The sequence below is a fragment of the Trifolium pratense genome, linkage group LG1, assembly GCF_020283565.1.
Source record: "Trifolium pratense cultivar HEN17-A07 linkage group LG1, ARS_RC_1.1, whole genome shotgun sequence".
NCBI lineage: Eukaryota > Viridiplantae > Streptophyta > Magnoliopsida > Fabales > Fabaceae > Trifolium > Trifolium pratense.
Window position 1 is genome coordinate 12,855,216 of NC_060059.1, and position 27,948 is coordinate 12,883,163.

The 27,948-nt window shown below is 31.3% G+C and overlaps 4 protein-coding genes across 7 annotated transcripts; 3 read left to right on the top strand and 1 right to left on the bottom strand.

Moving 5' to 3' along the window:
- Positions 1–5,941: 5,941 nt before the first annotated feature.
- LOC123899506 (mitochondrial import inner membrane translocase subunit Tim9-like) lies at positions 5,942–6,838 on the top strand. Its single transcript, XM_045950658.1, has 2 exons — positions 5,942–6,111; positions 6,473–6,838. The coding sequence occupies exons 1-2, from the start codon at positions 6,020–6,022 to the stop codon at positions 6,657–6,659; spliced, it is 279 nt and encodes a 92-aa protein (XP_045806614.1). The 5' UTR covers positions 5,942–6,019; the 3' UTR covers positions 6,660–6,838.
- Positions 6,839–8,125: 1,287 nt separating this feature from the next.
- Positions 8,126–11,131, top strand: LOC123899485 (receptor-like cytoplasmic kinase 176). 4 transcript variants are annotated; one of them, XM_045950632.1, is made up of 7 exons: positions 8,126–8,277; positions 8,431–8,526; positions 8,635–9,008; positions 9,528–9,663; positions 9,754–9,896; positions 9,982–10,087; positions 10,324–11,131. In XM_045950632.1, exons 2-7 carry the CDS (start codon positions 8,442–8,444, stop codon positions 10,740–10,742), a joined length of 1,263 nt encoding a protein of 420 aa, XP_045806588.1. In that variant the 5' UTR covers positions 8,126–8,277; positions 8,431–8,441; the 3' UTR covers positions 10,743–11,131. The 4 variants fall into 4 exon arrangements, with proteins under 4 accessions (XP_045806588.1, XP_045806603.1, XP_045806581.1 ...); XM_045950647.1 differs by having other exon boundaries at positions 8,127–8,277; positions 8,641–9,008; XM_045950625.1 differs by lacking the exon at positions 8,126–8,277 and having other exon boundaries at positions 8,284–8,526.
- A 3,135-nt stretch (positions 11,132–14,266) lies between these two features.
- LOC123888557 (transcription factor MYB87-like) lies at positions 14,267–17,109 on the top strand. The gene is made up of 5 exons (XM_045937640.1): positions 14,267–14,527; positions 15,531–15,721; positions 15,856–16,056; positions 16,291–16,422; positions 16,680–17,109. Exons 1-5 carry the CDS (start codon positions 14,267–14,269, stop codon positions 17,107–17,109), a joined length of 1,215 nt encoding a protein of 404 aa, XP_045793596.1.
- Positions 17,110–17,673: 564 nt separating this feature from the next.
- Positions 17,674–27,948, bottom strand: LOC123896723 (phospholipase D zeta 1-like). The gene is made up of 20 exons (XM_045947079.1): positions 27,334–27,948; positions 26,495–26,596; positions 26,022–26,137; positions 25,556–25,697; positions 25,266–25,433; positions 24,079–24,252; positions 23,183–23,425; positions 22,967–23,083; positions 22,694–22,833; positions 22,414–22,563; positions 21,908–22,064; positions 21,364–21,825; positions 20,563–20,673; positions 19,563–19,709; positions 19,277–19,474; positions 18,961–19,062; positions 18,400–18,531; positions 18,191–18,256; positions 18,047–18,108; positions 17,674–17,960 (listed from the first exon to the last, which is right to left on the bottom strand). The coding sequence occupies exons 1-20, from the start codon at positions 27,514–27,516 to the stop codon at positions 17,711–17,713; spliced, it is 3,222 nt and encodes a 1,073-aa protein (XP_045803035.1). The 5' UTR covers positions 27,517–27,948; the 3' UTR covers positions 17,674–17,710.

Here is a 27,948-nt window from a genome sequence, read left to right on the forward strand (position 1 = left end):
TAAAGATTTGTGCGACATCATTCTTGTGCGAAATCATTCTGCGCTCATCATTATTGTTGCTATCGTTTATTTTGTTAATTTTGATGGTACATTACGGTTGGTGGGATGCTTGTTTCGAAACTTTGTTCTTTTTATTTTTTTTGCATTTATACAAATAGATATACATCGAACCATATGGTATATGTATTGACTACATTACTCCCACCTTGTTTCGAATACTATCTTTCCTTGCGTTGACATAAATAAATATGCATCACAACATATAATATGTCTGTATCGAATCATACAATAAACGTACCGGGACGTATAATATATGCATCGCAACATAACATGTATGTATCGGTGAGGCAGAAGCAGATTTTGCATCTGATTATGGTGAACCAGTTCTGCTTTGAGTTGTCTGCTGCAAAGGTGTTCACTAGAGAAATATTTGGTAAACTTCAGATTATAATCCAGAGATCTTCTTCAATGACCATAAATGGATTCAAGGAAACGCGTGGATACAAAATCTACGAACTTACTAAGTATAGGAAGCCGGAAAAAGTGTGGCGTGTATCATTTAATCGTGATGGTGACATATTTAAGTGCTCATGTCAGAGGATGGAGTCGTTTGGAATTCCATGTGAGCATATCATTGCATTGCTTGTTTTTAGGCATTATGTTGAGTTGCCTAAATCACTTGTGCTGAATAGATACACATATTAGTGGAGCCGCTAAGTGTTTACAGATTTTTTTTAGGCTTAAATGCAGTTTTACCCCCTATTTTGAATAAGGTTTTTTCTAATTAACCCTCACATAAATTGAGGGTAGGTGCCCTATGATGATGTGGCACCAATGAAATTCATCCACATTTATTTAAGTCAAACATAATTAATTTTTTACCATAAATTATTTTGACTACTTTTATTTTCAATTAATTATATTTTATGTATTATATTCTATGAATTTATATTTTGGACCTAATTACTTTTGATTTGTTTGCTTCTTCTTCAAATTATATTACGTCTCAAACAACTTTCTTCTTCGCGTAAAAAAAAAAACTTTCTTCTTATCGTCAAAAAACTTTCTTCTTCTTCTTCTTAATGCTTTCAATCTCTGCCGCAGCCTCCACCACCGTCATGTTAGCATTCTACGGCTCCTCCGCTTATGTGTTATCCGATGTCAATCTTTACTGCAGCCTTCGCCACCGATCTACCGGATTTCTTCAAGATTCTAAAACTTGTGATTTTCAATTTCTTAGATGTTATATGTTTTTTAGCGTATTTTTTCCTGTTTTTTTTTCCTTATTTTTTCCTGTTATGTCATAGAATGTGATTCCTATTCATCGTCATTTTGTTTTTGTTTTCTTTGGTTGTCCATATTGGGAAAAAATTGAAAACAAAATAGTTTAGAGAAGACAAAACGAAATTAGGAGAAAATTAGGAAGACGAACTAATTCTTGAACTTGTTTAGAAGTAAAAATATAAATAGTTCATCTGAACTAAAAGAAAGGTCGGACCATTGTCGGAAAACATACACACAGGAGCTCGCCCGATCACAAGCGCGGTCTACCTGAAATTTATCCGATCAAAATGAAAAGGTTCGACTATTATAAGAAGACGAACTAACTCTTGAACTTGTTTAGGGTTTAGGGTTTAACTATTGATCACAAGTAAAAATATAAATAGTTCATCTGAACTAAAAAAAAGGTCGGACCATTATCGCAAACCTAAACCTAATTACTTAACCTAATTTTTTTCCCCTCTTTTTTCTAAGATCGACATCATGTCAACCAACGTTAATCTATGCAATGATTTAAAGAGATTGAAAAAAATAAATACTATATACTCCCTCTGTTTCAAATTACTTGTCGTTTTAGAAAAAAATAAAATTAAGAAAGTGTATTTTTGCACTTAATTTCCTATTATACCTTATTTTAATTCACCAATAAGCTTAATTTGTTTTTTTCCATGCATTTTATCTTTCCAATAAATTTAATATGTTATGTACCAATTTTTTTAAAAAACAAACATTTTTTTTTGAAAACTTAAAAAAACAAACTTTAATTTTCCAAATATATAAATCTTTTACGGTTTCGACTACTCCTAAATATTTGGAATTTACATGAGTGACTTAGATAGTTAACAATTTTTTTTCTAAAACGACAAGTAATTTGAAACGGAGGGAGTATTTACACCGGAATAGCATAAATTATTTGATTTGATTTTTTTTGAAGCATTATTTGATTTCATTTAATAAATGTACAAGTGGAATTGTATATTTAAATTAGAGATATTAGTTTTTTTTTCCTTTGTTGTTTTTGTTCTCTTATTATTTTTATTTAAACACTACCATTGATATATATTTATTTTTTCGAGCCTACAACATTGATTTTTTTTTTACTAATTACTACATTGATATTTTAGAATCAATATATAATGTTTAGAAACAAGCATTCAATGATCAAATTAATTCTAATTATATTTACACATAGTCTAAAATATAATTAAAGAAAACTAGTAACATAAAATATAATTAATTGAAAATAAAAGTAGTCAAAATAATTTATGGTAAAAAATTAATTATGTTTGACTTAAATACACGTGGATGAATTTCATTGGTGCCACATCAGCATAGGGTAACTACCCTCAATTTATGTGAGGGTAGAGAAGTAGTCACCTTTGAATAAATCAAAATTTTACCATCTTGTACCTTAAATTTATTATAGGGGAAAAATCCAAAGAATTATAAAATAGGGGGGTAAAATTCCGGATTTAGACTAATGATTCGTACCTTAAAATTTTTTTTATCATTGAAGTTCCATGACGTGACATTGAGGGGATCAAAGATGATGATACGATATCTTTAAGGTACCGTATCATCAATTTAAATTTTGGAACCCCATCGTTTTGGTTGATTTTGAACCCATTAATTATTTTATATTTATTTATGTTCTTATTTTATATTTTATATATTTTTTTTTATAATTTTGGAACCCCATCGTTTTGTTTACTTATTAAAAAAAATTGCTGATAATTAAAAGTTAAAAAAAAAATTAAGAACACAATCAAGAACATAAACTTAAGTAGACAGTCATAAATAAATAAAAATTGTGATTAATTCTGCCGTTCAAATTTATTGAAAACAGGGTTAACACATTAGGATTCCTAACTTTTATCACAATTAAAACACATTTTTTAGTGGTTAAAAGGCTTTATTGTAAGTAAGGGATGCAGGTTCGATTCCTATCGTAGACAAATTTGTATTTTTTATTTAATATAAAGCTGCAATAAAAAGAAATAAAAAATGAGAGGGAAACGAATTAGGTTTAGGGTTAACTTATGTTAGCAAGCTTATAATATAAGAGATAAGAGATGTGATATGATTAATTAACACCAAGGTGTCAAAATTTATTTGACACCAAATCTCATCCGTTGTTTACATTTGATCTAAAGGTATAAAGTCATCACTAAAATAATTCATGTGGTACAACCCACACTCTATCACCTAATAAAAAACAAATCTTTATCATTAAAAATCATAATTATGGACTTCCTTATTTACTTCCCCCAAATTTTTAACTCGTTCATATACACCCTATGGTACCGACCCATGAACACACTTTTGCTTTGTAAGTTCGAATTACCAGCATGACAAAACTCTTACTTTTGTTTGTCGATCACATGCATTCTTTTTTTAATTTATTTATGACTTTTTTAATCTTAGCTAGTCAAATGATTCGGTATAAGAAAATGTAAGTTTTTTCGTAAAATAAAACACAACTAAAATGTATTATTTGATGATTTGCTAGATTTCTAATTATCGATTTTTAATTGTATAAACTTTGCAATGAAAATTGATGGTGCTTAATTGTCCTATGAAATATTTCCTATTTGATTGATGATAATTGATTCCTTAGTATGGATGTAAATTAATCGCTCAAAAAATTTAATTGATTCATAACGTGAGTCAGATTTAACACTTTGTGGACATATAATTTTAATCACAATTGGTCTACATACCATAGTGGTTGAAATGTTGTATTGCAATAAAGGGATGCAAATTCAAATCCTAGTCAAAACAAAGTTGTATTTTTTTTAATAAAAAGCTGCAATATAAAAATGGAGGAAAAAAAAATAGGTTTAGGGTTTGCTTGTGTATACAAGCTTATATTATCTTTATCTTTATCTTTATCTTTATATTTTTATCTTTATCTTTATATATATAAAAGTTACTAAGTCTCCGAGATAAACCTAATTCAACCATAATCCTAACCCTAATAATTCATATTAAAATGTTAAAAAAATACTGACCAAGATTCAAACACGTGACCTTTTAGTTATATTTCTTTATATACTTACCACTAAGTCATATCAATTATGTTGAAATAATTTTGTAACCAACAAGTAATCAACATCATTTAAATGCACACTTTTTAAAATTAACACGTTTTATTTTTCTTTCTAAAAACAAAAACCACTTTTTTTTTTCCATCTACAAAATCAAATATATTTGTGTTTTTTTAACCTTTTTTTTATAGAAAACCCGATTTTTTTTTGTTTTTTTCTCCGTTTTATACATATTCTTTTTTTTTTATTAAATAAAAATCATCAATTAAAAAAAAAATCAATATATACTCTTAAATCATTTACCTTTCATCTATATATAGATGAAGTTTCACGTGTTCTGTTTTCATTGCTAATATGGATCATCAAAATAGAAAAACTCAACTTGCGTTACGTTATTTAAAATGTTTTCATTGCTTTCATCATCTCTCTTTTATATGTTCTAACTAATTATTCTCGCCCCGTTTTATATTCATTGATGTTTTTTTTTTGTTATTAAACACATAGCACATTTGATCCAAATCCAATAACTGACTTGGAGAAGTACGTTAATTATTATCGGATCAAGAATCAAACTTATTATGTTGAATTTCATCTTGATGAAGTAAGTATACCTATTATATCATATGATTGTATGTGTTGCAATATAAGTCAGTTAACATTGATAAAAAATTAACAATTTTATTGTTTTTATTTTAGGGCGTCGTCATGTTGCCAAAAATATTTTCATCGTATTTTGGTGAAACCCTGAATCGTTATGCTACACTAATTGATCCAAAAGGAAATCAATTTGATGTTTTAGTTGAAAAAATTAATGGTAATGTATATTTAACACATGAATGGCATGCGATGCGTGATTTTTATAATATCCAGTTTGGTGCTTAGGTGATTTTGTTTTAATAATTGATTTCTATTTAAGCCAAAAAAAATTGAATTTGTATATATATAAAAAATCAACGTGTATTACATAAAGAATGAATTGAAGTTGTATAAAAAAAAGCGTGTATTGGATAAAAAAATAGTGGGGTTGATATCTATTTATCGAAAATTATAACGTGTATTGTATAAAATAAAATAGTGGGATTGACATCTATTTAAAGAAAATTAGACATTGATTTCAAATGAATTCCATATTTAATACTTGTAGATTACAAAATTAATTCGAATTGATTGATATATCTTAGTGGCAAACACACCATCCTATTACATAAAGGTTATGGGTTCGAATTCCATCATCTCAAGCAAACGAAGTCTCATCATCATCTCATTGTAGGTCAGACAACCCTATTCTCAAATTCTATCGTTGTAATTCATTCAATTTCTATGTGAAATTTCAATTCTAAAAATCAGAAATTAAAGTCTGTCCTAAATTTGGTCGAAGATAAATTTGCAAGTTTTGATTAGGTTTATGATTTGCAAGAGTTGATGCAAGCTTAATTAGGATTATATATATACTAAGATAAGATTAAGATTAAGATAGTATGTGGCAATCGGATTGAAAATACTCATTAAAGTTTTTTTTTTTTTTACAAATTTTATTACTATCTCTCAAAAAACCAGTAAAACAAAAACCTGGACACGTACTATAGTATATATAAAAGTAGCGGCTGGTAGTAGCAGTGTGCCCTATATATATCATCTTCTTTGTTCCACTTCTGATTTAGGGTTTACCGCCGATAAATCTCAATTTCAAGATGGACAAAAGTATGATTGCTAATATGGAATCTAATCCGGAAGCAGATCAAAGAATGGCTATCATGATCGATCAGCTCCAGATCCGTGACAGGTTTCAATTTTTTATTTTTTATTCTTGTGTTGAATCCAATTAGCTTTGTTTTGGAATTTGTGGCTTCATGTTAATTTATTTATAAGTTATTGGCAGCACAATAGTTGAAAATTTTGTGTTTGCTGGTTCTCTGAAGCCATAGTGATGTTCTCCTTAAAACCAGTGTGACTTTTGAATGTTTCTTCTGGACGTTTTGGGAACTACATTTTCAAAATTTGGTTTATTTCTCTATATTTTGTTGTACGTAATCACTTCACTGTCATGATTTTTGGAAAATTGGTTAGTTCTTAGGTTGAAGAGCCTCGTCGCTTAAGTGATTAAATTAAGTGATTAGTGATTAAGTGATTAAATTGTATTGCAGCTTGAGAATGTATAATAACCTGGTGGAGAGATGCTTTCATGATTGCGTTGATACGTTTAAGCATAAATCCCTGCAAAAGCAAGAGGAAACTTGTGTTCGAAGATGTGCAGAGAAATTTTTGAAGCATTCTATGCGTGTTGGAATGAGGTTTGCTGAGCTCAACCAAGGAGCTGCAACTCAAGATTGAATGAAGTCTATTAACATTGGAAGACTGTTTTTTTTATTTTTATTTTAACATGAATACAATTTTGTTTAATTATACTTTTATTATTTAAAAGTGAGACACTATAGGATGTGTATTTCTACATTACTATAATTGCACAAATTGATGCTAAAAGCTAAATAAATTACTGAGCTTAAACAAAACAATGCTCCCCATTCTTCCATCACTCAACCTTGAAGTTGAACAGAACCTGAAAACAAATGGTTTTGCATAAAAAATGATCATGTGTCATAAGTAGGATTCTTCCGGTATGTCAAATATCTTGTTTGATATTTGCCTATCAATCTTTCCTAACGTTGTTTGATGAATAAACAATGGCATTTTCCCTGCATTGAGTGAAATTATGAGTAAAATATACTATTACTGGTAAAACGAACCCTCTTAGAAGTAACTGAGACACAGATTTAGAACTTCATTGAAGGAAAAATAAGGTATTCATCACTTGCACCAAGTTAGTTTTCATTTTTGTTATTCAAACGTGTATGCCAATGTAGGTTAGTCTAGTTCATAAATTTTTGTTTTAGATTTACATATGTTTAAATTCTGCTGCAGATAAATAACAGTATCTTTGTTAGCATTAAAGGAAATTAAAATGTGTACAATTTTTTTGGTTATAATGATTAAAATGTCAATGATTTGCACTAAAGTCTAGATAAATATATTCAACACATGATGCTAACACAGCAACTGGCTTTAATAATTTAGCAAAAACCACGAGTGACCGTTGTTTGTTAACCATCACTTGCGTAAGTCAGCATCATGTTAAAGGCCAAAACAAGTTTCAATTATTATTCTCCACATTCAGACAAGTCATGGAAGCTTACTACCACTTACTACTCATCATTACTTGTACGTCCCAGTAACAGAAGTTATCAGAAACCAAATGTAGGGATGTCAAATAAAATATCCAATGGACTAGAAACTATACAAAAGATATTAAGGATTTTGTACAGAAGAGATTTCCTTTCTACTATGTAACTAACTGCATTATGGCTCCAATCCAAACAAAACAAAAAAAGGGGTCCATTACAGTTACTTACACCATGTTATTCCCATAAATTTCATACATTGAATTATGTGACTCTACATGAACCTTCATTTTTCCTACACGTCTTTACTAATACATCCAAACTTTTATAGCTTCAATTTTAGTCAAGTTGCCCAACTTTCTCAATACTATATCTTGCTATATGTAGGGACACTTTCATCAAAGGTGGGTTCGGTGTCCGACATGTGTTGATGTCTAACACTAATACAATATTGTCCTATGTGATTACTATTAGATATGTAAACATAGAAAGATGATTTACAATCAATGCTCATAATCATCTTTCTATGTTTACATATCTAATATGCTGTAATGATTCTATTAATCATTTACAATCAATGCTCATAATCATCTTTCTATGTTTACATATATGTATATCTGTATGTACATATTAGTGTTAATTATGTGCTCGTGTTTGTGTACGTGCTTGATAGACTCACCTATTAGTTCACTACATATCAACAGCTTTCTTCACCTCTCCTCATTCCTTTTTTTTTTATTCTCTATACTCTCCTTGACTTTCATCAGAAACAGGTTCTTCATGTCATTTTCATTTCATCCATCTTTTCTTTTTTCAAACTCCTTATTTCTTTTCTATTTTTTCTTCCCCTCCTTCAGCTTCACTTCATAATCATGGTTAATTTCTGTTTGACCTGACCTTCTCTACTTTTCTATTGTGATCTATAGGCAACAAGGTTATGGGAATTAGTATTGTTTCTGCCATGGGAGCTTGTTTGCGCAACCACGTCAAGGCTGAGAGCCCAATGGCCCCAATCAATTCTGGTATTCATAATCTTATAGTTTAAGATCCTTGTATAATGTTACATAAGTGTAGTACTATACTAATATGTAGTAGATGTAAGTTTAGTTTTATTGATCATATCATTTAAGTTTCAGGGTTAAGTTCAAAGAGTGTGAATGTCAGTACAGAAGATATCAGTAGACCATGTTGTAAGGTTCCTGATGATCTCAGTAGCTCAAGTAATATTGGAGTACCAGTGGAATCGGTACCGGTCCCTCGGACTGCTCGTGGTGTGGAGGAGATCTTGCAACCGTCCAATTTGAAGTGCTTTACTTCTACAGAAATTCGGGCTGCAACCAGAAATTTTCATGTAGACAGTGTGTTAGGAGATGATAGTATTGGATCAGTTTTTAAGGGTTGGATTGATGAACACTCAACTTCTGCTGCCAAACCTGGCAAAGGCATTGTTGTTGCTGTCAAAAGACTTAATCATGATGGCTTCAAAGGTCATAAGGATTTGTTGGTAAGTTTATCTCATAATTAAGAAGCAAACAGTGCCTCTTTTGCATGTTTAATTATTACTATTATTATTATTATTATATTTTTTATATATAATAATAATAATTATTATTATTATTATCTGTTACATGTTTGAAAATATTTTTATATGTATAATCTTATCCATGTTTCTAGGATAAGTTAATCTTAATAGGAAACTAGCCATGTTTGGAAAAACAACTTAATCATCATATAAGTATATTTTATGTATGTTATTTCTATAATAAAATATATAATAAAGTCAACTGTTTTCGTATAAGCCATAAGACATTTTCATAAGCTGTCTTGAAGAAATTACAAAAATAAGCTAAAAACAGCTTATGACCATAAGTTATTTTCATAAGCTCTCAGACAATCTCACATGTGCTTTTTAATAAACTAAGCTCAAATAAGTCAATCCATACATGTAGCCATGTAGGCCCTTAGACTAAGAGGAATTTGTTTTCAATGTTACATCTAATAGTGTTTTCTATTTCTATTTTAGGCTGAAGCCAACTATCTAGGCCAGCTTTCACATCCTCATCTAGTGAAATTGATTGGATATTGCATTGAAGATGAAAACAGCTTTATGGTCTATGAATTTATGCCACGTGGCAGCTTGGAGAATCACTTGTTCATAAGTGAGTTCTTCCTAGCTAGTTCATCTTTTTCACATTGTTGTTTTTTAGAAAGGCTGGATGCTTATCATTACCAATAATGTTGTAAAACAGGAGGCTCATATTTTCAACATCTTTCTTGGAACCTCCGTTTGAAGGTTGCTTTTGGTGCTGCAAAAGGCCTTGCATTTCTTCACAGTGCTAAAACAAAAGCGACATACCGCGATTTCAAGACTTCAAATGTCTTGCTAGATTCAGTATGTGTTTCTTTGTACACACAACACACACATGAATATATCATGTATATCATATCTGAAAATTTCTTTGTTGATATGATCACAGAATTATAATGCAAAACTTTCTAATTTTGGGCTGGCAAAGGGCGGGACTGCGGTTGATAAAAGTAGGCTAACCTACGGATATGCAGCTCCAGAATACCTAGCCACTGGTATTATGACACTCGACAAAATCAAATTATCGACAAAAATTAGTGACCGGAAAAATGAAATTGTTATCCAATTTTGGCGACATAATTAGAAATGAATTTCATTTTTTCTCTCGATAACTTTTTGTCGTTTATTCAACTCTTTCTAGTATGTTTTGTCTTTTGACTTCATTAACTACTCAAGAATCAACTACTAAATCAGTTTGGTTAGTAACAATTTTTTTTGTTTGTTTGTGAAGGTAATCACAGTGCTAAGAGTGATGTCTATAGTTTTGGAGTTGTCCTATTGGAAATATTATCAGGAAGGAGAGTTGTTGACAAGAATAGACCACAAAGACAACACAATTTGGTGGAATGGGCTAAGCCTTATCTATCCAACAAGCGCAAGATTTTGCGCGTGTTGGATAATCGTCTTGAAGGCCAATATGAATTAGAAGATGTGTATAAGGTTGCTATACTCTCCCTACGGTGCCTTTCAATTGAAGCCAAGTTGAGACCAAAAATGGATGAGGTTGTTACAAATTTGGAGCAGTTGCAGGTTCCTAATGTAAACGGATGCAATCAGAATCGTTTGCGTAGAAGAAGTACCGATGATGTTCCCCGTGTTAGAACAGCCGCAGCTTATCCCCAACGCTCTACTTCTATGCTTTGTACATGACACTGAACATTGCAAAATGCAGATACAGCTTTCTTGAAAGTTAACAAAGCTGAATGTCCTCAAATGGAGAGATCCCATACCATAAACACATGTTACCGAATAAATTGTACATATCTTACTATAGTTTAATGCTTCAGCACCAAACTTCTCTTGAACATTCTGCTTGTTGAGACTTGAGAGCACCTATGTCTACATACAAATAATTGGATCTTTTTAGTGTTTGTAACAGTCAAATAACCGGGATTTCTAGATCTTTTGCTCAGATATATCTGGCAGCCAGAAGTGTTGTCCACCGAAATTGTAGGAGCCGAACCCTATTATTTGTGAAAGCAAGCATAAGTTCATGTAAATCATATTTGATGTATCAAGTTTGAATTTATTATTAAAAATAAGGTTTATCATAGCAGGGACCAACATTATGTATGCTAAGCTCAACACAATAGAGGGAGAACCATGGCCATCAAGGAAGAGGCTTATCTCATGTCATTTTTGAAAGTGACTCTAAAATTGTAGCTGATGCTATCTCATCTAGACATATAAGAACATCTGAGTTTAGTATGTTGATTTTTTGCATTAAGTCTTTATTATTGTCGAATTCAAACTTTGAGGTCAAGTTTGTGAAGCGACAAGCGAATATGGTTGTTCATTCTTTAGCGAGAGCAGCCTATTCTATGTCTAATCGTTATATATTTTAGTCGATTCCTCGTTTATTGAAAATTATTTGATGAATGATATAAATTAAATTTGTTTTTGTAAATAAAAAATAAATAAACCAAAAATTGTAAACGATTTTCAGATTCAAACAAAAACCTCAAAACTCTTGTTCTCTTTCCACTCCAATTCGGATTCAAATAATGCATGAAATAATTTTCAATACAACTTACCAAATTTAATTGAGAGAAGAAATAATATAAGACTATAGTAGACCCCTTCTCGCATGATTTGCACTACTAGTATATTTAAATTGTTTGATGTCAAATTTAAAAATCGATCGAACCAATAAGATATTCAGAACATGATTCCAATTGCAAAAGATTGATTGAACCAAATGAAGTTTAACCCTCATCCAACCAAACTGTAATACAATTAGAATCAAACCTTACAATGTCGATCGATCTAAACTCCTTCTTTGAACATTATTTTATAAGTAGATCCCACTAATATAGTGACCCCAAGGTCCATGTCCATAAAAAATCCCACAAAAAATCATGTCCTCTTGGCATCCAAACTCCTTTCTTAATTGCCTCTTTTGGAGAAAACGGAGGCAAAGTTGTTTGAACCATCAACATTAACAGTACTGCCAGAGCTATTGATAAATGGGTGATTTCTTTTTGCTTCCTTAGTTGCCAATGCTTAACATGCATCCTTTCTTCATTGTCAATGACTTTGCTAAACCATTGAAACTTCGAGAAAACTAATAATGAATTTTCATCGTCAATAATTTAAGGGAGCTTCTACGGTGCAGTTCCTTTTTGGACTGTACAGAGTTTTTTTTTTTTTTTTTTTACCAATAGAATTCAATTTAATTACCACATCAGTGCAGGTCCATGGTGAGTTTTTTTTTTTTTTTTTAATAAACTTTTGTTTATTACATATGAGTCCTCAATCAAATAAAAAATACAAAAGATACAAATCACGAACCTTACCTACAAAAGATACAAAAGATCCCTAAAATTCACACCAAAACCCTAATTTTGGCCCTAATCCTAATTCCATAATGACACTCACAAAAACCCCAAAAACTCAACACACAAAGATTGAATTTTGAAAACCCCCAAATCTCAATTCATCGATTCATTACCGATTTCATCACCATAGAGATCAATAATTGTCTTTTTTCCAGCCGCCACTTAATTTCAATTGGTCTCTTATTCTTTTGAATTTTTTTTATCAATTGAATGGTGTATTTGAATTGAGTCATTGTTAGCAACCAATTTAGCGGAGCTGATAACTACAAATAATACGCTGTGGTTTCTTCTTTCTTCTTCCTCACAGTGATCGCTTTCTCATTGGGTAACCAAGTTGACCGAGAGTTTAAAGTCCTAATACGGTTATTCCGGTAACCGATCGCCTAGTTTGGTTAGGGAGCAGTGTTGACAAGGTTACTGAGTTTAAGCTATACCATGTAGGAGGATGGTTTCAATCTTTCAACAGTAAGGAACCTCTCATGCGTTTGACAGTACAAACTTTTTTGTTAGCATCACGTTTAAGCAATTCCTTCCAACCAGACTTACGATCATGGGGACAGAGATCGAACAAAACGATGATGTTTGCTTAAAAGAAAGAAAAGAACGATGATTTTGTGAAGTTGTTGTTTTTTAATTTAATTTTAGTTGTAATTTTGTTTTAATTGATTTATGATCACAATTAAAAACAATTGAAAATTGTGGTAATTTTGTAACTTTTAATATGTTATGGACTTAATTGAAATATTAATAGAGGTAAATTTATAACTTTTAATATGTTACGGATTTAATTGAAATATTAATAGAGATAAAGATACATAGTAAGTACCATAAGTGGTTTGTACCATATAATTTAAAGTTGGTCAACACTGCATTCCCATTGGTCAGATTAAGAATGTACCAAAACGGTCCAAATAAAAAATGTACCATAAAATTTTCCATAATTTAATTCTCACGCGCCTAATTACCATTGGTGTGGAGAATGGCCGGACCACAATGCATTGAATAAATGGTAAAAAAATTAATGTAATCCTGTATGTAATTCAAATTCAAGGCAATCCTAATATCAATATTTTTTTTAACAATGGATTCAATAAATGTTTAAAAAAAAGGAAAGACAAAAAAGGAAAAATAACTCAAATTAAAATATTATGTTGTTAGTGGGAATCAAATCATGTACTTTTAGGTTGTAAAGAGAAGACACATAGGCGTCACATTTAAATAAACGTAAGAGTGACTTTTGTAATTTTTGTTTCAAGCAAGATATATAGATATAGATTTGAGCGTGACCAAATAGGATGATCAATTTGTTACTTTTTATCTTTTTTGGATAAGGTTTTTTTTTTTTTATATATAATGATAAAGGTAGTTTAAGTTTATCTATTTTCAAGGGATTAAATCCAAAAAAAACGTAATTAAGATTTAAACTTAATCTTTTTTTTTTTCCAAAGAAAAAATTATATAAATCATTTAAACTTAATCTCATTTTATCTATATTATTTTAACCTTTTTTTTTTTTAAACAAAAGTTATTATGAATATATCCTAAGGTTCGGATTGGCTTATTTGGCAATCCTCGCATAGCCAAATAAATCTACACCGTTCATGTAGATAAAATATTTGGTGAAAAGTAACAAATTTAGTGGAAAGTGTCAAAATAAATGATCATTTAAAGATAATATTTTTGGAGATAACCCTATATTCTAGCTATTATTCGAGTTACCATTACCATTATAAATAGAGTTCATTCTCACACTCAAATGATATATACTCTCCACTTTCCATCTTTCAAATTCTAGGTTTACCATTAGTAAAATTACGCATAAGCATTTTCTTGATCATGGAGAAAAAGTTGAGAAAAGGACCATGGTCAAAACAAGAGGATGCAATATTAATTAAATATGTTGAAAGATATGGACCGAAAAAGTGGAATTTATTACAAAGGGTAACTGGACTTCCTCGAGAAGGCAAAAGTTGTCGTCTAAGATGGCTTAATCATCTTAATCCATATTTGAAAAAGGGAAAATTAAGTGAAGAAGAAAAACAGAAAATCATTCAACTTCGTCAACTTGGAATTAATTGGTGTGAAATTGTTAAACAGGTTTGTATATTATTAATTTAGAAAAAAATTTACAACTTGAAATTAATATTTGTCTATGATTAATATGATATTGCATGCATCTATATATGATATATATTGTTAAAGTCTTTATTGTTCTAACAAATTTTTAATAACGGATTCATGATTATTTTTCTTTCTTGTTATGTATCTTTAAAAGGTTTTGTGAAACCTTTGTCTATTATTGCAATTGCATGCATCCATGCATAAAGTCGCATATTTTGTGAAACCTTTGTCTATTATTGATTTGCATGCATCTCCGTGAGCTTAGTTCAGTTGATAGGAACATCGTATTATATGTGTAGGAGCTCGGGTTCGAATCCGAGACACCCCACTTATTCATCGTGGATTTTCTAGCCACTAGACTACTTGACAAAAAAATAAATAAATTATTATACAAGTCCTTAGGGCCGGCTATTTTTTATTATTTTTTTAAAAAAAACTAGGGCCGACTATTTAATGTACATAATATAATAGAAATGTCTAGACCGGCTTGATCAAAAAAGAAATATCTAGACCGGATAAGATAAGAAGTTGGATATAATAAAATCTTTATTGGTCTATTATATTTTTAATCAGGAATTTATGAAACAATTTCAAAATAAAATAGTTAAACCATTTTTTGGTTACTTATTTTTTATGCAAATCATTATTTTCTGTCTATATTAATATTACTATGGTTCTATTTGAATTAGTTTTTTTAATTGTCAACCAAGATATTATTTATAGGGTTGATATATTTTAAATTTTTAACAATAATTTTTTTACATGGATATGTATGATAGTGAACTATTGGCCATGTGCTTAAAATTTCAAATTATAAGTATAGTATCACAATTGTTATTTTCGATTACTGCATTTCTCACTTGAAATGAATCGGGTCTTTTGAAAAACATGTCAAATTATTTCAATTTGGTTTATATATACTTATTTTATATATTTTTTTGATTACATACTTATTTTATATTTGTTTTATTTGTGTTAGACTCCTGGAAGAACAGATAATGAGATAAAGAATTTTTACCATATTAATAAGAGAAAGAAACTTAAATTGGAGAATAGCAATGGAGAATGTCAGAAAAAGAAAAAGAAAATAAATGTGGCAAGTACTTCAACAAAGAATAATGTGGCAAGTACTTCTACAAAGAATAATTCTTCCCCAACAATCATTGACAGGTGAGTATATATTCATTTTTTTTTTCTTACTTTAATAGACAATCTAAAATAATTTTACATGATCATTCAACAAAAAAAATTTCAAGCTATCATGTCATACAACTAAGTTTTAAAATATTTATATGATTTAGTAGAATACAAGATGTTCACTGGATGAATGAGTTGAATAACAATGGAGAAAGTAGCAACCAGCAACAAGGCATTTCTGACACACATGAAATGGAAATCATGAAAGACTCCTTCCATATTCCAATTATGCAACCTTCAAATATGCTTTGCAATAATGTGCCAAGTACTTCTACAATCAATAATTCTCCCCCAACAATCATTGATAGGTCAGTATTATTCAATACATTTTTTTTTACTTTAATAGATAATGTAAAATAGTTTTACATCATCATCCAATAATTTTTTTTAATTTATCATGTTATATAATTAAGTTTAAAATATTTACGTCATTTTGCATCATGCAAAATGCTCATTGAATGTTAGTGTACGTAAAATTATTTTACAATATATATCAACACATTTTCTAATATTTTCTCATATTTTTTTTATATTGATTTCAGGGGTGAAGCTCCTTTTATGCCAACTAACATGGTATCAAATGTGCCTCTATTTATAGAGTATCAAACTTTTGAATCTCCACATCATCCGCACACTTCTACAAGTGATAAACCTTCCCTAACATTTATTGATAGGTGAGTATTCAATAATATATAGTATTTTTTAGTATAATAAACATGTATCAACGGTATAAAATAATTTTATACTATTTTTCAATCATAAACCACCAATTTATCATGTTATATAACTAAGTTAAAATTATTTATGTGATTCGGTAAAATACAAGATGATCATTGGATGTTAGTATAAAATTACTTTTGGCATGGTCTGTGCAATATTATGAATTTTTATATTTTTTTATATTTACATGAGTTGCATTGATCAATTTCAGGAGTGAAACTTCTTTTATTTCTAAGGATATGGAATCAAACCTGCCTCTACTCCCAGAAAGTATGAACTTTGAATCTTTTGAATCTCTAATTCAAAAGTATCCTCCACTCCCACTTCGATCATCTGAGGAGATTCAACGAGAGCAGCTGGAACTAGATTCTCCATTCAACAATAATTTGATGGAATCCATGTTCAATACATCAAATATTTTGGATGACTCTAATGGTAACCTATATTTCTGTGAGACAAGATTGGTTGATGAAAATGGAAATGAGCCAACATATTTGAAGAAAGATGAATCAAACTGTGAGACAAGATTGATTGATGAAAATGGGATGAAGCCAACATATTTGAAGAAAGATGAATCAAACAATGAAGACTTGATAGATTTGTTGGATAGCTTAGGTTGGTTCGATGGTTATATTTTTTGATGAATGATTGATTAGATAATACTTATTTTTTGATGAGTTGCTTAGAGACAAATTTGCTTAGTCTTTGTAATGTACATTACAAATTTGCTTAATATATACATTGTTTTGAAATTATTGAATGAAGCATAAATAGTTTTAAAATTGTGCAAATTTAATTTGTCTATTGTCAGGTGTGTTTATTTATACTTTTTTTATAAGCATGTTTATCAACAAAAAGACTGGATAGTTTTACAAGTTTAATTAAATTAGGCACAATTTCTAATAAAATTTAAATAATTTTGAAACAAAATATTGGCCCCATACATGGTGTACATATTCTTACATTAGTACATGAATAATTTTAAGACAACCGAAGAAGAATATATATACAATTTCCTTCTCAAATAACGAATTAGTACTGCATGTACAAATTGTGTGAAAACTATTGCTACCTAGTACCTAGTTATTTACAACAATGGTTTTCACACAATTCCCTCAGCTACTGGACCATACTTAATATCATCAACTGTTAACAATCATAATAACCAATTCATATCTATATACTTTCTCTTTCAGTTTTATATCTTGACAAGTTCTATATAACATCCACATCTCCTGATACTTAATGATATACTTGAGGAGCTACATAAAACTCACTCTCAATAACAGCTGGTCTTAAATCTTCCTCGCGCATGAAATCCAAAGGAAAGGAAACAAGATGTCCCTTTATACACTTCAATCTATCTGTTGGCTCTATTACTTTTCTTTCTCCATTCTCATGACAGATTAATTTCTCAGGGGCTATTCCTAAATCAATGATTGTTTGGCCAAGTTTTTCCTTCCAGTGTGCCATGCTTTGCCGAAGTGCAGCTCTGCATATTAATGCATTATAAGAATTAATAGACTGGAATTAAAAAGAGACAAAATTACACAGAAGAAAACTGGGATAAATGCGCACCTTGAGTGTATTTGATCATTGGGAATGCAAGCAAAGACTTCATGGTAGATTCTAGTATTTTCCTGTAACGCATACAGAAATATAAGAAGAAATACACAAACCAGTGAGACAATATACTAGAGTATAGATCTAACAAAGTCTAACCTTTGCAGTAGCTAACCACAAATCCTTGTAAGTTGAATCAGAAACTGGATCAGTAATTTTATTAATCTGTTATGAGAATGATAATATTGTCAGGAACTAAACAGATGAACAGTAATTTTATTATACTATATGCATATGAAAACTCAAATCAGTAATTTTATTATATACTATATGCATATGAAAACTCAAATCTGATTATTTTGACTAACCTCGCCGGTATGAAGACCAAGATGCTCAGACCATAGGGAACATCGGAGACTGTGGGAAAATTTACCAGCCTTCCACGGCTTTCCGTTCATCAGTGATTCAACATATTCTTTGTCTTCTATAACCACTCCGATCTAGTAGACAGAAAGTAAGAAATAGTCATTTTCTTCTCAAATTCAGAAATATACTGGTAATCCTTCATAGAAAAAATATACTAGAAACCTTAACTATACTTTAGTTACACTGTTAGGTAGTGTTTTCTGCTAAAGATGTTTGAAACCATTATTCTTCCAAACAATTGGACTCTACTAGGATATCCAATTGAACAAAGGCATTGCATATTAAAAAGGCCAGTTATAGAATTATGTGAAATAGATGATAATGTTAGGGAAAACATAAACGATGCTGTTATTCAGGCTCTAATAAAAAAAACTGAAATTCAATTTTGCTGCAATATAATTCTATAAGCAAGCCACTATTACCAATTAAACTTGGGGCCGGGGTATGAGTAAGCTGAACACAGGTTATAGGTTATAGTGGCAAGAAGCAGATATCAAGTGTACCTCAGAGTCTCTTGATCCAAGCAAGCTCCGGTCATTTATATTAGACGATCCTATCAAAGCTACACGGTCATCAATTATCATCAACTTACTGTGTACATATACCTGTACAAGTATTGGAATATACATCAAACAAAGGAAAACATTTGTGCTGTTAAAATCGTTATAAAAGCTAAACATTGTGTATTAGCTCTGGTAGATTGAAATTACAGTTTCTATAGCAATTTCAAGATCAGTTGATAGTCCTGAGTTGGAAATATTAAATTGAAATTTAAAAACGAAATCAAAAGATGTAACAATAGGATGGTAATATAATTACCTGACATGTTGCCATAGGACCATCTGGGTAAAGTCTACCATGAGATCTTAGACCATAAAAAGAAATATAATCATGTGTCTTACGACCAAGTATAGCTTCCAGATTGTGTAATATGGAGTGCTTTTCTCTAGAAATTGTTCTATACTGCCAATGTGTTAAGGCTCTCACAGTTGCAGCACCACCATCATCCAGACCACCCTGTTGGTGAATGATAGTTCATAACCTAAAAGCTCAAGCCAACAGCAAAGAGGAATGATATTGTAAACAAAAGGCGAGTAACCTTTACCTGGAATCCAGGCAAGAGGGGCAACACAATTATAACCCTAAAATCTTCCTGTTCTTTGTGGGCTTGCAAAATACGCCTGTATATTGCTTCCAAAACACGGTTTTGTATCGTGTCATCCATTGCTAGACCTGATATGAAAAATTGGTTCTGAATGGAAAACAAAAGGAAAAAGGAAAAGAAGGGAGAAATGAGTTCATTATTAGTGAAAGTATGAAATTCATTGATATACCATACTATTATGCTTTGGATGCTTGTATAATTTAAGCACAAACTCTAATTAGGCCTTATCTTTATTCTATGTGGGACTTGAATTTTTTCCAATACTCTCCCTCACACCCAACCCAACACTATTGGGCATGGTGTGTGGATATAAATGGTGGGTGACCTGAATCAATGGACTCTAATACTATATTAGATTTTCATATGGGGCCTAATTCATCTTTACAAAACCGACTTGTAAGGTGAGGGGTGTCACTCTTTATAAACTCTAATCAGCCCTTATCTCTATTCTATGCGAGACCTGGGCTTTTCCTAATAACTTGCAAAATTTTATTATTTTTCCTCCTCACCAAAAAATCATTATTACAATGATCTCCAAATTCAATGCTCGGAGATGATGATTTTACATCATAAAATTGGCTCTTGATCTTGTCTGTCAAATATCAACCAACCCAATGTGAAGATTGGGACATTAATACCTGACGGACTAGCATTTACATACATGCCGCATAATTACCTTAAATGCCATATATTCTTATTGTATAATACTCAGAAAATTTGTTTTCAAAATAGAAATGGCATTCAATCATATGCCATTTAAATTTTCTAAGCACAAATGAAGTTTTTCCTATGCTTTCTTAAGTATCAGATAATACAGAATAAGAAATCAAGTTGAGATCATATGAAAGTATTGTTTCATGTTGTTACAATGCTAAGCAGGAGATTTTTATCCATATTGAGGTAAGATCAAGGAGAGTTTACTTCCACATAGTTAATTTACCTCTATGTAAATAAAATGCTTCGCCTTTTCAATAAGAGAACAATATGCAGTGTGAATACTTTCTTCAGGTTGACTTGTTCCAACAGACCACTGGCTTACACTTCTGATTATCTGTAGAGTTTACATCCATCCAAGATGTATGGCAGAAGATAGTAAATAATTATGTTATGTAAAATTATACTGATAAAAATTAGGACAATCAAAAACTAAGTAATATTTTGTGTCAGACTCATTACATAAACATGGTTAACAGCTTTAGGTCCTTTGTTAGGGCTATTGAGGATGCAGCATCTGTAACTATAATAATGTATTTTACAAGTAAATATAATAATATTTCCAGCCTAAACAGAATCATTAAAATTATGCTTTTAAAAATCTGCGGTAGGAGCTTGATTTTGCAAATTTCTTTTTGTAAACCCTTGCACTTCAAAGCAATTGTTTCTGTTAAAATTTAGAGTTGCAAATTTTGATACAAGTTAATTTCTTTTCTCTCAACTTGATTATGATGACATGTCATCCACACAATTTATTCTTCACACCATTAAAAAATCTCTTCCCCTAACTTCTAATGAAAAAAATTAAGCTGTTAATCTTACTAAGATGGGTTACAGAATAAAATGTAAACTTAGTATGAACATGTGATCTTTATGTCATCGATATTTTATTTTTTTTACCAAGGACAAGAGTAATATTTTATTACCAGTCGCAGTAGAATGTGTTGAGGACGATGAACAAATTCATTCAAGAACAAATTTGAAAATTTTCACAATAAGCATACAAGACCAAGGAGGCATAACTAACCTGACAGTGACAGGAAGTACGTGGACCAACTTGTCCATATTCCGAAGTAGTGGCATCATTAGTACCTTCTGGTGTTTCCCACCAATCATCTACAGCATCAACAATGCATTGATCCTCTAAGTTAAAAGCAACAGCTTCATCTTGAAGCCCTTTCTTCTGGTCATCTGAAACTAAAGTTTCACCGTTCAGATTTTGGGACAATAATGGAGAACTTTCGCTGGAATTTCTATCATCTTCACTCGAAGTAACTGCTCCGTCAGCTTCTTGAGGTAAAAGTAGTGGTATATCTTGCAATGGAGACTGTGCGGAGAATGAATCCCGCCTTTCAATTTCTTTCTCGTCATCTTCATCCTTCTTATCATCAATGTCAATCTCTTTGCTTCTTCCCATGTAATGTGGGATGACCATGTGATGGTGAGGCATAAGTAGAGGAATCTCATGTTCATTTGGAGCTTTAGTTCTCTATGATATGTTACACCAAGTAAGCGAGGATGACAAAAAAAAAGAAGCATTTAAGACGAAATGCACATCATTTGGTATATACCTTAGCATGATTCCAACGTTGAACAAAGTGCCGAGCAATGTCACGACATGCAGGTCCCCACAGAGCACAATGGACATCATGCCATGGCATACGGGGATATTTGTGGCGATCCAATTCGTCACTCATGGTGTCTTCCCATGAATTTGGTTCAGATTCTCTATGCATGAATAAAAATTCCAGAAATCATGTCTCCAAAAACACAAAGGCAAAAAAGCACCAAGTCACCAACCAAATCATGGATTTCATTACTCATCAACAACAGTGTGACTTTTCATTCTTATTCTTATGGATTTCTTCACTCATCAACCAAATCTAAGATTAAATTCTGCTTCTCATTCTTATGGATGCAATACATAGAACACAAAGCTAAATTGTTACAAGGGACCACACAGAATTAACTGTTAAGGAGCGTGGACCTTTTCTTTTGTAACAAATAGTTGTACTTGTATGCAGTGGGTTGTTTTGCAATTTTTTTAAATCATAAAAAATAGGCAAAAAAGGATCACCTTGGATTGTAATAGTCCTTTCCAGGCCATATTACAGAGGGACAATCACCCACTTGATGCTCAGGTGTGTCATATCGTCCAAAGCATAAATCTAATCCTCCAAGAAAGCAAACCTTGTAATCAATAATTACAAGTTTTTCATGGTGTGACCTGTAAGAAACCAAACCGGCATTAATCATATACTCATGCATAAGATCCATCTGAATTTATGCCAAGTTAATTTTCATATTTCATTTATAAATATTTTTTTAAAAAAGGCCAATTCATAAATAGTACATACCATAAATACACACGAGAAGCAAAATGCTCGGGATAGCGTAATACCCTCACATTCTCATGAATTTTGAGAAGTCTTCTCATACTGTACAAACTGTTGATTTTCAAAGCTATAGAAACCTCCTTGTAGAGAAGCACGTAGATCTGTACGATCAGTAAATGGCATAAGCTGATAAGCATAATTCTCTTTCATGCAATTTATTCTTATAAAGTATAAAAGCAGCTGAATATGAAGATCACAAACAGAACTGACTATATGGATGAGAATAATGTATACCTGAACCCCTTGCTTAGCTTTTTCTTCCAGTAATGAGTCTAACCTAAAGGTAGGAAAACTATCAAAAGGCCGCCTCATGTATAGCTCTGGACACAGCCACCAACCTGTTATGAAGATCTGCAGCGAGTTTCCGTATTCTTATCATTGAGAATTGAATTGGGACAACAAAACAACTTAAATATGACTATTGTTAATTTAGCAATGGAAAACGTATACCTCTGATTTTGCATCCTGAATTGAAGAAGCAATTGCTTCAAATGCGGCTTGTCCATCTACATACCATTGGGCTTGGCTTTCATCTACAGTCAAACCTCTTACAGGAGCAAATGAACCAAACCGATGAGGAGAACACCACCCCTCCGTAGGTCTTAGACCAGCTTCATTAATTGCAGTAACCCAAGTTTTAACTTTAGCACTACTGATAGTTCTCAAGCATATGCTCCTGTTTCCGCCAGTAACCTATTAATTTCAAAAAATTATTTTGTTATCATTAATTTCCTTTTGTCCAATATATATAGACTAAACTCATCTCTGAAACCATTAGGCAAGAAAAATGTTCTGTACTAAAGTATGATGACCATGATTTTTAATGGTTAATGAGTAAAGGAAAATGATAGTTGGGAACATTTTATGTATCAAAAGACATGTCTTTGATCCTCTTTAAGCTCTAATATTATCTTACTAGTTAAAGTAGAACAATAACTGAAATTTTAAATAACTTGGAGGTCATCATCATCTTGAACATGCCATAACTAAATTCATTTTATTGTCCGAACATTGAAGTGTATTTTAAATTTATGTTGAACCTAAAATATTCAATTCAGATTTCTAACAACAAACAATCAGAACCAAATCTCAGTGATAAATGTATGAGATAACAAGAAGAAAAAGTTATATCATCATACTTTTGTAAAGTTATGTCATTGTCCGGACAATCTAGGTTCCGTTCAAAAAAGTTATGTCAGGTCAATCTAGTTTCCGTCAAGAAAAATAGGTCAATCTAGTTGCTTTGACTGATTGAGACAACAGACAATAGACACAGTCCATAAGAGACTTAACTATTTCTAGTCTTCAAGTTTAAAAAGGTTCCCTTAGAGATAAAATCTGATCACCTTAAATGTGTAACGCAAGGGATTGCGTTCCTTTACAGGTTCAGCTAAATAGATTTTGGTCTCTCCCTTGCTAGTTGAGGATGGAAGGATATCAAACATAATTATATCCAGTGGCTTGTTGTTGAAGGGATCCTCCAGCAAGGCCAAAAACCCAGGCTTCAAAACTGCCCATACCTGTGAGCAGAAAATGTAATCTAAATAAAAGATCAAATGAAGAAAAGAGAGTTGCAAAACATACATAACTATAAAGTGGAATTTCTCCAGAGAAATTGTATGTTTAAATTTGTTCTCAATTCCTACTTTTATCATCATCATATTATCTTATAAAAATTGCTGTTAGAGATACAATAATATTAAATCATCTACGCTATCACATGTCTTCACTTAATAGCTTAAGCTTTGAGGATTGTGGGTTGATGACAAGTACAATCAATTAATGTTAACCAACATTGATAGATATTGACAGTAATTCTAATATTGCTAACCAGTAATTGGACATTTATAGCCAATGAAATCCAGAAGATTACTATAAAAATATGTAACCACAATATGATCACATTAATATTCAATATTTCTGTTGATCACATCCCTTACTTTTCTCCATCTTACACATACAGCTTATGTTTCTGATATGGAAAATGATATGTTAACGTTTTCTTTTTTTTCCTATGCCGCAAAGCGAGAACGCGTATCATTGTGATAGTATCAGGTTTTTATGAAAATATTAATCCTAGAGATAAATTATGTAATGTCAACTAATTATATTTTTGAAACTTAATACAATCTACCATTGCATGCCTGCTATTGGAGCATTCAGCCTTGAAACTTAGTTACATGGAAGATGTGACTGCAAATGTTCATAACAAAGGTATGAATCAACTTTATGTCACAGAAAAATGTTAATTTCTATTCCACTAAGACAGGTAAACATAAAATAACTTAGTAAGTACTTCAAAGATGAAGTCAGCAAAGTTTTATATCTAAAGATCACTGAGAAAGTATTGGGCATGTTAAATTTTTGAAGCTAATGTTAAAAAAAGAAAGCATATGAATCCAAAGGCCTAGCTGGTCAGATTAATTCAGTTCAGATTTACACCTGCATTTAACTTTGGAATAATAGTCAGCCAAACAAACTAAACTACCAATTAGCACCAAAATAAAAGAAACAGAAAACTCCAAAACCAAACCTTCTTCCAATTGTTCTCACAAAAGTGAAACCAATGACATGGAAAGCATGTTACATCTGAATCCAGTAACACATTTGACAAATGTTTCACCGTTACATATCCTTCTCTCAGTTTTGGACCATACTCTTGTAGAAACGATAGCCTGGAGACCTCCAAAAACTTGCAGACCTATAATCCCAAGCCTTAAATTAGTGAAGATACATTACATACACAGTAATGGAGAATTGTATAACGAATCTGTGTATCTAAACAAATCATACAACTATCAACTGCAAAGCGTCACTTGTTACCTCTCGAGAATTCACAATCTCTAGGTTTCCTAAAAAAAGATCTACATAATTTTGCATTGCAACTTTGGCTCTATCTGCAACAGACTGCTGACCTCCTAGCGATGGACGGATTATCGATAGAGCAGCAACAGATGGGACATATCTGTACAAAAACCAAACTTTATAAGTACATTTCTTTACAAGCCCTTTTTGAGAAATAAGACCTAAAGGACTAAAGCTACAAAATTTTCAAGGGCTTTATTTTGTATAACTTACTGCTAGATATATATAAATGACTACACTTTTTATTAAAATAAATTACATAAACTATGTAATCTAAAAAATGTTGGAAAGGCTAGTAATATTCAATGCAGTCTGAATTCAACCCCTTTTTCCCCTGCTTTGCCTAAATTCTTCAATGAAAGATTTTGTCCAACAACTAAGAAGTTATTTTCATGCAAGTCATTAAGTTCCTGTCCTAATATACCTGTTACTGACACTGTCTTCCTGATGTGTAGGTACAGATCCCTCATCAGGTTCTTCATCATCTTGCACCATTACTGTTTGATCTACTATTCCTAAGCTATGAAGCCATTCTTTAACCTTTATTAGAAAGTTATAAATAAGAATTTAGACCGAATCATATCAAACATAATGAAGGAAACTAAAGCTATTAATAACATGTATTTCACTTAACAAGAACAAAGTAACATGAAAAGTTATCTAGTCATAAAACCTATATAGATATGTGGCATCATGTAGCAACGACACTTCTGATAGAATGTGTCTCCGGTGTCCGACATTGACAGATGTGATTACATTCAATTAATTATTTTTTTTAAAACTATTATCGGTATTGGTTTATCAGTGTCAAGATCATGTCAATGTCCGTGTGAATGCTTCATAGGTGCGATCCCAATTAATTAAAAGAAACGTTGCTGCAAAATGAAAATTGCAAACCTGTCCTTGCTTGTCATGAAATTCTTCAATTATTGCACGTTTCCGCAAAGCAAACTGTAAATAGAGAACTTGTGATGCTTTCTTCCTTAGACGCCATTTGAACTGTGAAATACAAATGAAAATCAGTACCTTAACATTAGTCAGATAGAAATTGCTTGCACAGCTTAATATCATAATTCAAACATCAAAAGGCTACACTCTATTAAGCCAAAACAAAAGGATATAATTAAATCATAAATTAAAGTATTATTTAATATTCATAAGATAAAATGATCAATCAAATGGTCCCTCAAATAACCAAGACATTGGCCTCAGATGATTAATGAGCTCCTCCCAGGACAAATCATTCGGAAGAATCCTAGTTCGATTCTTGGTGGGAACAATTATTGTCGAACTATGGATTCTCTTACCCCAGAATCCGAGTTCTATCCTCAAATGATTTTTTTTGCTCTTTAAATGGTCCCTCAAATGATTGTGTAAACACACACTGATTAATATCTATATTAATAATTAATTAATTAATAATAATACTCCTAAAAAATCTCCACCATTTCATAGAACTAAACTAACAATAACTAAATAATTTAGTAAATAAAAAACAATAATTAATTAATTGTACTAAAATAATATCTATTTGAATAGGAAAAATAACCAATATTAATAATATTCATTTCCATTTCTAGGCATAAGGTGGCAGAGAAAACAGAATCTGAACAATAATTCCCTGAAACTCGGTTTCAAACAAATACTCCGCAAAACTAAACCATAGCAATCGGTTCAATTTTCCCGCTCAAATTCACCAAATAATTTTCATGAGAAAGAAGAAAAAGTTATCGTGCCTGTTTATACTGCAATTCAATGGTATAAGAAAGTAGAATTGGAATTATTTCAGCGGTTTCTGGTCGCGAAACGGAAACTATACTTGCTTTCGGCAATTCGTCGAAAATCCTCGCCAGTTCGCCGCCGCATTGCCGCGACGATGACACTGTATCGGACGGTTGAAGCAACGGATCAGTTGACATCGATCGGAATTAACGATCAATTTCAGAGATAGGTAATTCTGCAGTGGAATCGAAAATGAAAATAGTAGCATGAGATGAGAGAAGCGTGGTGGTTTTTATAGTTGTTAGAGACTTTGGAATTTGGATTTTTCAGTTTCCATGTATACATACTCCTACATCACAACATTTATTACAAAAATAAAATACTAAGTAGAGATATGAGTAATAAATATTTTAAATGATTGGAATATAAGAATATTTTAGGTACAAGGTGCAAAAGCTACCGTTGAAAGAAGAAAAAAAAATTGTACTGTGAGCAAAGACCAAAAATTATGTTAAATTGATAAGAAAATGACTATCTCCTCGTATTTAGGTAAAAGATTGCAATGATATTTGATAGGTTGATCAGTTGATATAAACTTTAATCTTATAATTTTTTATGTTTTAGCACTT

Coding starts and splice junctions, on each gene's coding strand:
- LOC123899485 (XM_045950632.1), top strand. CDS start 8,442: ATGGGAATTAGTATTGTTTCTGCCATGGGAGCTTGTTTGCGCAACCAC. Junction 9,664..9,753: donor GGAGAATCACTTGTTCATAA/GTGAGTTCTTCC, acceptor GTTGTAAAACAG/GAGGCTCATATTTTCAACAT. Junction 10,088..10,323: donor TCCAGAATACCTAGCCACTG/GTATTATGACAC, acceptor TTGTTTGTGAAG/GTAATCACAGTGCTAAGAGT.
- LOC123888557 (XM_045937640.1), top strand. CDS start 14,267: ATGGAGAAAAAGTTGAGAAAAGGACCATGGTCAAAACAAGAGGATGCA. Junction 14,528..15,530: donor GGTGTGAAATTGTTAAACAG/GTTTGTATATTA, acceptor TATTTGTGTTAG/ACTCCTGGAAGAACAGATAA. Junction 16,057..16,290: donor CCCCCAACAATCATTGATAG/GTCAGTATTATT, acceptor TATTGATTTCAG/GGGTGAAGCTCCTTTTATGC.
- LOC123896723 (XM_045947079.1), bottom strand. CDS start 27,516: ATGTCAACTGATCCGTTGCTTCAACCGTCCGATACAGTGTCATCGTCG. Junction 24,253..25,265: donor GTGAGAACAATTGGAAGAAG/GTTTGGTTTTGG, acceptor TTCTGCTCACAG/GTATGGGCAGTTTTGAAGCC. Junction 17,961..18,046: donor AATGATCAAATACACTCAAG/GTGCGCATTTAT, acceptor ATTAATATGCAG/AGCTGCACTTCGGCAAAGCA.
- LOC123899506 (XM_045950658.1), top strand. CDS start 6,020: ATGGACAAAAGTATGATTGCTAATATGGAATCTAATCCGGAAGCAGAT. Junction 6,112..6,472: donor CAGCTCCAGATCCGTGACAG/GTTTCAATTTTT, acceptor ATTGTATTGCAG/CTTGAGAATGTATAATAACC.